Source organism: Prunus avium, chromosome 3 (assembly GCF_965620075.1).
Source record: "Prunus avium chromosome 3, drPruAviu1.hap1.1, whole genome shotgun sequence".
NCBI lineage: Eukaryota > Viridiplantae > Streptophyta > Magnoliopsida > Rosales > Rosaceae > Prunus > Prunus avium.
This window is the reverse complement of record NC_142286.1, coordinates 2,793,951-2,805,899: the sequence shown is the minus strand read 5'-3', so window position 1 is coordinate 2,805,899 and position 11,949 is coordinate 2,793,951. Positions and strand designations below refer to the sequence as shown.

Genomic DNA, 11,949 nt, shown 5'->3' with positions numbered 1-11,949 from the left:
AACACATTAGTACAGAACGCGATAGGTAAATTCGGTGGGATGCCACCGAAACGTTGCACCTATTTCGGTCGTGTTTGACTGATCATGAACTTAATATTCGGTGGAGATCCACCGTAATATGGAACGTTGTTCAGTTGTTTATTACCGAAATTTTACCTATGTTTCAGTGGAAACAAACCGAAATGTATTTATTTTTTCAATAACTTATTATCAACCACAAATTTAATGCAAGCTATTTTGATCTTTTTCCCATTGAGGGAACAAAAACAAGGTGGCGTCCCTACTGAAGGCAACAATGTGGGAACAGAATATGTAATGGATTATAGCGATCAATTCACAACTTATTCGGTAATTATTTTGAGTTTTTTTTTGTCTGAAATCATTTTTAGTATCATTAATGCGACATTAATGTTTCAAATTTTCTCTTTAAATAACATGAGTTTTATGTGTATATATTCAATGATAGAGATGCATTACTTAAATAGGCTCGTGCACAAGGAAAAATGAATAATATTGTCATTGTAATTAAAAGGTCTGATTATGGAGGTGGGGGCAAGAGAAGACCTCGAGTAATACTTGCTTGTGAGATGAGCGATAACTATAAGTCTTGCAAATCTAGTGAGACAACTAATATAAGGTCGGATGCAAATAGTGATATGAAAAAAATGTGCTAGAGACACTGATACCAAGAAATGTGGATGCCCATTCTTGTCAAAAGGTGATGTGGATGAATGGAAGTTGGAAGTGGTTTGTGGAGTACACAACCATCATATTTAAGAGTATCTTCAAGGTCATTCATTTGTGGGCGCGACTTTCTCAAGAAGAGAATGCCTTATTGGTGGACATATCTAAGAGTTTGGTGAAACCTAGAGATATTTTGGTCACCCTGAAGGATAGAGATGCAATGAATGTTTCAACTGTGAAGACAATATACAATGCTAGGATCCGAAATAGAACCAAAGAATTTGCTGGGAGAATCCAAATGCAACAATTGCTTACTAAGTTACCTGAACACAATTATATTCAGTGGCATAGGACATCTGGTGATATTGTAACTGACTTGTTTTGGACACACCCCAATAATATTGAGATTTTGCGTGCATTTCCACATGTACTTATCATGGATTGCACCTATAAGACTAATATGTATCGTTTCCCACTATTGCAAATTGTGGGGGTGATATCTACTAATATGACATTCTCTGTTGCGTATGTCTATATGAATGCCGAGAAGGAAGACAATTACACATGGGCTTTGACTGCATTGAGGTGTTTGTTGGATGATAATTGTCTTCCTGGTGTTATTGTCACCGATCGAGAGTTAACACTCATGAATTCTATTATGTCTATATTTCCGAAAGCACGACATTTATTATGTAGATGACATATTAACAAAGGAGTGTTGGCAAACTGCAAGAAGTTATTTGGGACCCTCAAACAATGGAAGCATTTAATGAGGATTGGAATACTTTGGTTGGTTTAAAAACGGAAGAGGAATATTAGTGTTGTTTGCGACAGATTGAGTCTAAGTTCAGTGAATTTCAAAAAGCTCTTGAATGTACATGACAATTAGTTAAATCCATTTAATAATAGGTTTGTGGCCACATGGACAGACACTTGTATGCAGCTGCTATGTGAGTTTTAAAACTCGTAAGTAAAGATGGATCAACGGGACCTATTCGAGATGGCTCAGCATGTACCTCAACATTACTATTATGAGTAGCAACTACATCTTCAACCTTTGCATCAACATTATTATCATGAGTAGGAGCTACATCTTCAACCTCTGTAGTATCCTCAAAGTGATCTTGGGGAGCCGCTCTCTGTCTCCTCGTTGAGGCTATGAAACGCTGTCTATCAGGTCAAGATGATGAAGCCTCAGTAGTACCTCTGCGAGTCCTCTTCATATATAAAAAAACAATATTAAGTACACACTCAGTAACGGATTCGATAGATGATCACTGAAAAAAGGAAACAAATTCGGTGGACTATCACTGAAAAAAGAAAACATATTCGGTGGATTACCACTGAAAAACATAAATTCAGTTGGTGGACATCTCCTGAAAAATAGAACCAAATTTGGTGGACTACCACCGAAACAAGGTAATGATTTTGGTGATAACCCACCGAAAGTAAAATTAATCATAGTACAAATCCGGTTCAAATTTGGTGGACTGCCATTAAAGCAATGTAACAAATTCGGTGGCAATTAACCGAAACTAAAATTCAGTTTCGTAAAACTAGGTTCGAACCAACCACACCCACAAAGTTGAAATCAAAAATTAAAATCAGACTTTGGCTTTTCAAAAGTGAAATCAAACCTATGCTTAATCAACACTTAGAAACGGAAATATAGAAATCAAAATTGAAATCATACCTTGGCTCTTCGAAGGATTTGTGAAAACTTGACAGATTGGTGATGGATGTTTGAGATGACTGGAGCGATGGTGGTTTGCGACAGGGTTAGGCGTTTGGGGTTGGCTGTGGGGTGTGATGGCTCTGTTTCAGTGATGGGTTGTGCGATGGGTTCAGGTTTGTAGAGATGGGTTATGCAATGGGGTTCGGCGGTTTGCAGAGATAGGTTCTGCGATGGCTCTGTTTCAAAGGGGATGAGTTGTGCGGTGGAGCTTGTTGTAAATTTGATGGGGTGTGTGATGAGATGTGTCTACAAGAGGAGGGAATTTTCAATGGGGTGTGGCTTGATATGGGATGGGGTGGGGTTTGATATCAGATGAGGTGTGTATGAAAGGGAAGGGGGTTTTCGATGGGTAGTGTCTGATATGGGATGAGGTTTACACAATGAGTTAGAGAATGGGGTTCATGAGGACAATTTAGGAAATTTTATTAAAATTTAGTGGGATGTACATAAATTATGGGGTGTAAAGAGCAAATTTTATTAGAATTTCCCATATAAAAATCATATTAGACTCACAAGAAGAAGACAACACAAACAGAAAACACCTTCTTCAACGAGCTTCACAACTACCCCGCGTCTCTCTTTCTTCTCAATTTTCTGTTAACTCTCTCATGAATTCAAAACTAACTGAAAAAGACACAATTTTTCTTTAGGGTTTTTGCTTCTCTTCTTCTTTTCCTTTTTTTTTTGTTGTTAATAAAATTAATAAAATTATTGTCCAACTTCTTTCCCATGATCCAAACTCTCCTCCGCAGCGACCTCAAATTCAAATTCTGAGAAAATTCAATAAAATCTCATCATGGGTGTTTCGTTTAAGGTCTCAAAGACCGGTACCAGGTTCCGTCCCAAGCCTCCTCTGCAATCCGAGACCAGCGTTGTTGACGATGACGTGTCCGATACTTCCAGAAGCAGCTCCCGAGCTGCCCCCAGGAATGAATCCAATCCTCGAATGCTCGAGGTAAAATTTTGAGATTGGCCAATTTCTCTCTATTTGGTTGCTGATAAAACGTGGGAAAATGAGCGAGGCAATGCGAGAAAAGTAATCGAAAATCTGGGTCTGGTTCTGTGTGTTTGTGTGCATATGTATATAAGCAAAATTGAACTTATTTTCTTCTTCAGTTTTCTGGGCCCTTCTTTTTCTTTTTGTTTTTTCTGTGTAATCAAGTGGAGGATTAATTACTGGGCTTGTTTTTGGTTACCCAGAATATACAGGAAAGAAGAGACATAGAGGTTTTCAATTTTTCAGTTTACTTCGGTCTTTTGACATATGGGTTTTGCACGAGTGTGTTCAGGCGTTGTACAGAGTCTTAATTTGAATATTTGGCTTAATCGTAGTGAATATTTTTATTTTTATTTTTGGTGGTGGAAGCTGGATGTTGAAATTAAAAGAATTTCAGATCCAGCTCTTTATTTTCAAAACGGGTATTTTACTTAAGGGGGAATTTATTCATTTCCTAGAGTTTTTAGCTGCGGTGGCGTCTTATGATTAAAAGATCTGATCATTGAAGCTAAATCTACTCTTGAACTAGACTTGAAGGGTTGCTATGTGGACTCAACGAATATGTTAAAGTTCTGCTTGTGAAATTTGTAGTTTTACTCCATTCTGTCGGTGGGTTCTAGTTGTTTTGGTTTAATTTGTGACGAGCAGGAAAATTTCGAGAGTTGACGCTTTTGATCAATATACCTGGTCTAACTGGTTAATAGTCTAATACAGCTTTTGAATTTCTGTAAGTTACATTTTCTGCGGTGGTAAATGAGATTGATGCATACGGAATCTATATTCTTATCATGTTTTCTTGCAATCAATATATACACGGACATAACTTTTTGTGTACCCTGATATGGAATGTGCAACCACAGAATTTTGATTATAGTTTGAGTGAGAGCCTTTGAATAAGGAGAATGAGTAGAGGGTTTGATGTACAATTTGCATTCTATTTTTGTTTTTTGACAAATTAGATTCTCTAATGGTTGACCATATAGGGTGATGTCATTGAGAGACGTGGTAGTGTGCCCAGGGTATCTGGTTCATCAGTGTCTTCTGAAGGGCTTCTCGTATCTCCAGGTTTGTCACAATTTGTTTTTCTGTTTCGTTTTTTTTGGGTGCATATTCATTGTTTTACCTTGGTTTTGCTTCCTTTTGTTTTGACAGAGAATGAAGTTTCCTTCACTTTGAATCTCTTCCCAGATGGATATTCTATTGGAAAACCCTCAGAGGTTTGTTACAAAGAAAAATAAATTATGGATAACATTATATATATATATATATATATTCATGAAAAACTGATTCTTTTACATCTTATTTGTTATTTTAAGGTCTTATGTATTTTATGAATTTTCAGAATGAGAATGCTCATCAAGCTACACTTCAAGATGTTCCAAAGTTGTTGCACCCGTATGATAGGACATCTGAAACTCTTTTTTCGGTAAATGTCTAGTCATTTTAACCTTTTCCTCCTATATCTTTTGTGCATCCAGTTAGGGTTAGAAATTTGCAACTTTTGTTAAGAATATCGAATAGTTGCATGCATTATGACAACTCTTATATTGAGAAATTGTATATGAAATCTTTGCTGTTTTGTTGGTTCAGTGAACTCCAGCAAGCTGACTGTTGATGAGCTTCTCTCATTAGATCCATATATCAATAGACTTAACCCATCAATGAGCATGATGACATGGACTGAGTGTGTAAAACCAAACAACGGAAAAAACAAAAAACGAAAGAGAGAATAATGGTTTTGTCAAAAAGTGTTTCATCATTTTATTTATTTGAATTTAAATAGCTTATAAATCACTTTATGCCACCTATAACTCCTTGTCGTCTGCCTCACAATTACTATCTGGAAGTTCTTACTTTCTATTTAATATTTACTGTAGCTTGTCTGATTTTAAATTTCTCTTCCTTTCTTATTTACAAATATATTTTGCAGGCAATTGAATCTGGCCGGTTGCCTGGAGATATTCTAGATGATATACCTTGCAAGTATGTTGATGGAACACTTCTGTGTGAGGCGAGTTATCTTATTCCTTAAGCTTACCTTTATCAAGTACTGTGAAATGTTCCTATAAAATAAGAACTTTGAAATATGAATAGTACGCCTATCAACTTTTGTTAATTGTTATATAAACAAATAATAGTAGCTTTTCAGATTGAGATAACCATATTTGTATCAAGCAGTCATCTTCTATTTGGGTTGTGTGGTATGATAGGAACACAAATTTTTTTTTAAATAGTAAGGAAATTTGAATTTTATTTGAGACGAATAAATTTCAGGAAAATTGACTTTTATTTGAGTGGGACTTTTCTTGTTTTCCATTTTTTAGTTGGTCTTGCATAGGCGGATTACTTGTCCAGATCCTTTTGTGATCCTGTTCTTTCATATATAAATTTTTGTTTCTGATCCCAAAATGATATTTGTATCATGCAGTTTCTGTATGCATGCTTAAGTATGCGTATAAAGTAGGAGCTCAGTTTGTTTCTAAATGAAAAAAATCTTTAGCAATGGTCAATTACCATAATATTATTAGTATCCCATATTCCTTTTACGAGGCTCTCTTTTTCACTCCTTTTCCATTTGGGTGGTATCCTGGTCTAGGCAACCTCAGATGAAGGAAGCTTTACCAATTATCAGGGAACATAATTAATTTTATATTATCACTCAGAGTCTACATTATTGAAAGGGGGTAATAGGTTCCATGCATGAATATGTTATTGGAGAATCCTGTCTTATACATAAATTTATTGTAGAGTTGCAAGCTTAAAAATTGACTAGGCTAAAAGCCTATGTTAAAGATAGGTTTAATTTCTAGATGTTCAAGTTTCTTCCGTAAGCATTGGTGACGTGGTTGTGATTACCTTTATGATACTTTATAAATGTACCTTTCAAAATGCTCAGTTAGATGTGAAGTTTTTATTATTTAGCTATATTTAGGCTTTAAAAATTGGTTATCTGCCATTTCTTGCAGGTTCGTGATTATCGCAAATGTATTTCTGAACAAGGGCCCGGTAGTCCGCCTACTGAAGGATCCCTTGTTGTAAATAAAGTATGCCTTAAAATGTCATTGGAAAATGTAGTGAAGGATATCCCACTGATCTCAGATAATTCTTGGGCTTATGGTGATCTGATGGTAAGTACCTTGATGTCTCCCATCCTTTCCAAATAGATCTCTGTCATATGTTGAGTTGTGATGTCAACATTTTGTATTCACTTTAACTTGCAGGAAGTGGAATCCCGAATATTGAAAGCTTTGCAGCCACAACTTCACTTGGATCCAACTCCGAAGTTGGACAGGCTCTGTAAGAATCCAGTTCCCACAAAGGTAATTAAGTTTTGATCCATTTGATGTTCTTCATTTGGATGAACTGATGCATTTTAACCATATCAAGCCTTGTGCTTGTAGCTCGATTTGGCTTTGACCAGTATCCGGAGAAAGCGGTTGAGGCAGATGCCAGAAGTTACCATCACATCTAGTAGCAAGACACATGGGAAGAAAGTTTGCATCGATAGAGTTCCAGAAAGCTCCAACTGTAGGTTGGGAGATTCAGGAATCCTTCCAAGCAATATGATGCCACACCACATCAATGAAAATTTAACCACTCAAAATTTGAGTCCAAATAACATGGTCCGATCTAAGAATTTTATGTCCGATGCTTCTGTTCCGGCACCACCCACCCAATCTAGGTATCATATGGGGGTTGGAACCCCAAGAAGTATGCAGGACCATGGATCAGGAACTGTTGCCAATGCATCAGCTTCGCCTGTTGGGCAGGACACGATGATCTCATATGCTGACAATGTTAGCGCCAATGTACCTCTTCATGGAAAGAGAGAGCATCAAGATGGGCAAATGTCACACTTATCTAATTTTAATAAAAGACAGAGGCCCTCACCAGTTGGCCTTGATGGAATGCAACATCAGCAAATAGGGCCACATATAGACAGCTTCCATGGATCAGATATGAACTGGAAGAATACATTGTTGCAGCAGCAAACAATGGCCAAAGGAATTCAGTATTCCAATACAGGCATTCAGAAGTTTCCCCAGCAGGTGTTTGAAGGGGCACCGAGTCAGGATGCTGGGACAATGCAATTTTCTGGACAGCCAAACATGAGATATGGTGCCAAGGAAGAGCAGTTTGAGACAGGTAAGTTAGATGGGTCAGAGCTCAGTGGGAGTAAGAATGATATGCAGATGGTGGAAGGAGACACAGGCCATCTTGACCCACAAATATCACGGCATCACCAAAGATTACCACAGCATCCATTCATGAGATCTAATTTTTCTCAGCCATCCTGGAATAATTTTGGTCAGAATATTGAGAAAGATGCAAGAAAGGATGACCAACTCCAAAAAAGAAAATCAGTTCAAAGTCCCCGATTATCTTCTGTGTCTTTGGTTCAATCCCCATTATCATCAAAATCAGGGGAATTTTCTAATGGTTCTGTAGGACCCCACTTTGGAGCAGTTGCAGCAACTGCTGCTTTAGGGGTATCACAGAAGGAGAAGGCAGCAATGACTTCAGTTCCTGCTATTGGAACCCCATCCTTGACTTCCAGTGCTAATGACTCCATGCAACGGCCACACCAGTCTCAAGTTGCTGCAAAGCGAAAGTCAAATTCCCTCCCTAAGACCTCAGCAATGAGCGGTGTTGGATCTCCTGCCAGCGTTAGTAATATAAGTGTTCCACTAAATGCAGGCAGTCCTTCTGTCGGAACTCCATCTTCTACTGATCAAAGCATGCTTGAAAGATTCTCAAAAATTGAAACTGTTACCATGAGGTATAATTCCTGTTTTTCTTCCTTTTCATCATAGTACCATAATAGTTTTGAATTTATATAAATTCTTTGTACTTTATCACCAGCACTTTCCTCTCTCCCTGATCCTACAAAAGAAAGTGAAGGGCAGGATAGAAAATGGAATTTTTAAAAAATGTATGTTCCCTAATTGTTGTAAGCATTTAATCAGTTAATAGTTTCAATTCAAGGAGATAGCTATAGATTCTACAGCCTAGCTATGTGATTTCTTTCCTACTATGTTGATTACTTGCCCTTCATTGAGTGTTCTTTAACTTGTAAAGATGCGAGGTCAAATTTTTAAGATCCTATCATCTTTGTGGCGAAAGACCTGTTAGTCAATTATATGGCAATAACAGCATTTAATTATTTTTGTCCGATTTTTTGTTTTAGGTATCAACTCAACAGAAAAAAGAATAAGGTTGAGGATCCACCCAACAGGAAGCCAAATACATTTTCAGCTCAACATCTTCTGACCTCCCTCTCAAATGGTTCCAATAATGATGATTTCAAAGAGGATCCATCCATGAGACCTTTGTCGAAGTCGCTTGTTGGTGGCAACATGAATATCTGCAAGACTAGAGTTTTGAATTTTTATGCTGATCGTATGGTTCAAGGTGCAGTATATCATATCAATCACGAATATTTGTTTTGATATATTTATTCAACTTTTGGGCCATATGTTCAAGGTGCTGATTGTATGATTTGTTTAAACTTCTAGTAGAATCTCTGCCCCTTACAGTCTACGTTTGTTTCTACAGGAGGAACTGTTTCTTATGTTCTGAAGGCACGAACTAGATTGATCATGTCAGAGAAACCAAATGATGGTACTGTAGCAATGTACTATGGCGAAATAGATGATGCTGAATTTCTGGCTGCTGAGGATTATCTTCCGACGTTGCCCAATACTGTAAGTGTTATTGTACAAATTAAACTCTACTGTCTGAGGTGACCATCTGTTTGAGTGAACTTAGTGTACTACCAGTTGAGGCAATCAACAATTTTTTTTCGTCATTCTATCTTATTGATAATTCATTTTATCAAAATATAAATTCCCATAAGTACGCGTCTTTTGTGGTTTCTCAGTTTTTAGCTCTTTTACTCTTTATTTGTTTTCAATTTCACATCACTGTTTCAGAATTTTTTTCACTCTTTCAACTCATCCTATTGGGTCCTTGGATGTCCTGCATTTATATTCTTTACATTCCTTAAAAAAAAATTCTGCCATTTGTTGCAAAATGCTCCTTGTTGTATTTGTCCTTCAACATTCTGCATCATGAAGCTTGGCTTGACATTCAGAATAATTTGTTATCATATGGCTGATGATAATACATAACCTTCTGAAGAGTCACTAGTAGCTTTGGTTGTCTAAGAGAGCTTGACTGGAATCTATGTCAGGATAACTCTCACAATTTATCGTTTCTTATGTTTTCTGTTGAACTGACGTATATATTTAACTTATTCCTTGCAACAGCACTTGGCGGATTTGCTTGCAGCACAGTTCTCTTCACTGGTATGGTTTAGAAGGTCTTGAAGTTAACTTAGAGTTTAAGTTACACTTTTCCTTTGTGATTTATGTTATCTTCTTATACAGATGGAACATGAGGGTTATCTTAAAGAGGATCACATCCAACCAAAGCCAACCCGCATGAATCTTGGCCCAGGAAATCAATCAAATGCTTCTGGACTGCCTCGTAATAATTCAGCAGTTGAGATGCAACAATATGCAGAATCAGTTTCAGGTCAGCCATCCAATGAAGTTGCTAAGCCAATTAATGGTGGTAATTCATCCTTAAATCCGGCCCAGAATCTTCTACCAAGCACAAGGATGCTGCCTCCTGGAAACCCTCAGGCCTTACAGATGTCTCAGGGGCTCTTGACAGGAACTTCAATGCCTCAACGTCCACAACAGCTGGAGTCACAACCATCACTTCAGCTGCAGCAGCAGCAGCAGCAGCAGCAGCAGCAGCAACAGCAACAGCAACAGCAACAGCAGCAGCAGCAGCACCAACAACAACTACAACAACTACAACAACAACAACAACAACAACAACAACAACAACAACAACCGCCGCAGCAGCAACAACAGCCGCAGCAGCAGCAAAGCCAACACTCCATGATTCAGCAGCAGCATCCCCAGCTCCAGAGATCAATGATGCTTGCAATTGGACAGAATCCCAACATGCAGTTGGGTAATCAGATGGTGAATAAGATTTCCACCCTGCAACTTCAGCTTTTACAACAGCAGCCGCAACAACAGCAACAACAACAACAGCAGCCACAAATGCAGAGAAAAATGATGATGGGACTTGGAACAGCTATGGGTATGGGGAGCATAGGCAATAACATGGTTGGGCTTTCAGGCCTTGGAAACACAATGGGCATGGGAGCTGCAAGGGGAATAGGAGGAATGTCAGCACCCATGACACCTATTTCTGGAATGGGAAATGTGGGTCAGAATCCAATGAATTTAAGCCAGGCTTCAAATATTAGCAATTTAACCCAGCAAATTCAATCTGGAAGATTAACACAAGCTACTCTCATGGCATCTAAATTTACGATGCAACAGAACCGAGGCAGCATGATAGGGGTCCCTCAGTCAAGCATGGCTGGGATGTCAGGATCCAGACAGATGCATCAGGGAACTGCTGGTCTCTCAATGTTGGGTCAGTCTCTAAACCGAACTAACATGAGTCCTATGCAACAGGCAATGGGACCTATGGGTCCACCAAAGCTGGTGGCGGGGATGAATATATACATGAACCACCAGCAGCAGCAGCAGCAGCAACAACAACAACAGTTACAGCAACAACAATTACAGCAGCAGTTGCAGCAACAGCAGCAATTGCAGCAGCAGCAGCAATTGCAACAGCAGCAACAAGAAACAACTTCACCACTACAGGCTGTTGTTTCGCCTCAGCAGGTGGGCTCCCCCTCAACGATGGGAATTTCACAACTAAACCAGCAAAGCCAGCAGCAACAGCAGCAGGCTAGCCCACAGCAAATGAGCCAAAGAACTCCAATGAGTCCACAGCAGATGAGCTCAGGGGCAATCCATGGCATGAGTGCTGGTAATCCAGAGGCTTGTCCTGCAAGCCCACAGCTGAGCTCTCAAACGCTTGGTTCAGTTGGTAGTATCACAAATTCTCCTATGGACCTTCAAGGTGTGAACAAGAGCAACTCTGTTGGTAATGCATAGTAAAAATATGAAATCTTGGGCTTGTTTTCTGGAGTTAATGGTTCAGCTGCTCCTCTCAGAAGCCTCCCCCTCAAGTTCAGGAATTGTTGAAGCAAAAGCTGATGTTGTGGGCAGGAACTGGCTTTGAATTTCAGAGATAAGTCAACCTGTAGAATTATTAGGAATTAACATTACAACATTTATATAGTTCAATAATGTCTGGCAGAAGTACTACTTTAGTACTTGATGTCACCTTTGACAGGTGCAAAGGTGAATGCTTTTACTGGGCTTCAGAGCGCTGAGAAATAAGATCCATCAAGAAGCATTGTGCTATATAAGTATATAAGTTCTTGGGAATTGGTTAAATGTTTATTTGACTCACAAAAGTTTACTGTTAACTCAAATAGTTAGTATTTATCCAGATTGTCATATCTCAGTGGTTTGGTTTGGTTTTTGTTTTTGTTTTCGTTTTGGCCAACGCAATTTGTTGATGCAGTAAGAAGAAACGGGCTTGATTGGAAATTTCCTTGTCTGCTTATTTATTGAAAAGAAAGGAGGAA

General features: G+C 38.4%; 1 protein-coding gene across 1 annotated transcript; it reads left to right on the top strand.

Moving 5' to 3' along the window:
* The first annotated feature begins 2,940 nt into the window (after positions 1-2,940).
* On the top strand, positions 2,941-11,825 carry LOC110768867 (nuclear receptor coactivator). The gene is made up of 12 exons (XM_021972730.2): positions 2,941-3,374; positions 4,400-4,481; positions 4,569-4,633; positions 4,759-4,842; positions 5,347-5,427; positions 6,383-6,544; positions 6,638-6,736; positions 6,818-8,196; positions 8,605-8,828; positions 8,973-9,121; positions 9,686-9,724; positions 9,806-11,825. The coding sequence occupies exons 1-12, from the start codon at positions 3,216-3,218 to the stop codon at positions 11,408-11,410; spliced, it is 4,128 nt and encodes a 1,375-aa protein (XP_021828422.2). The 5' UTR covers positions 2,941-3,215; the 3' UTR covers positions 11,411-11,825.
* The last annotated feature ends 124 nt before the right edge of the window (positions 11,826-11,949 follow it).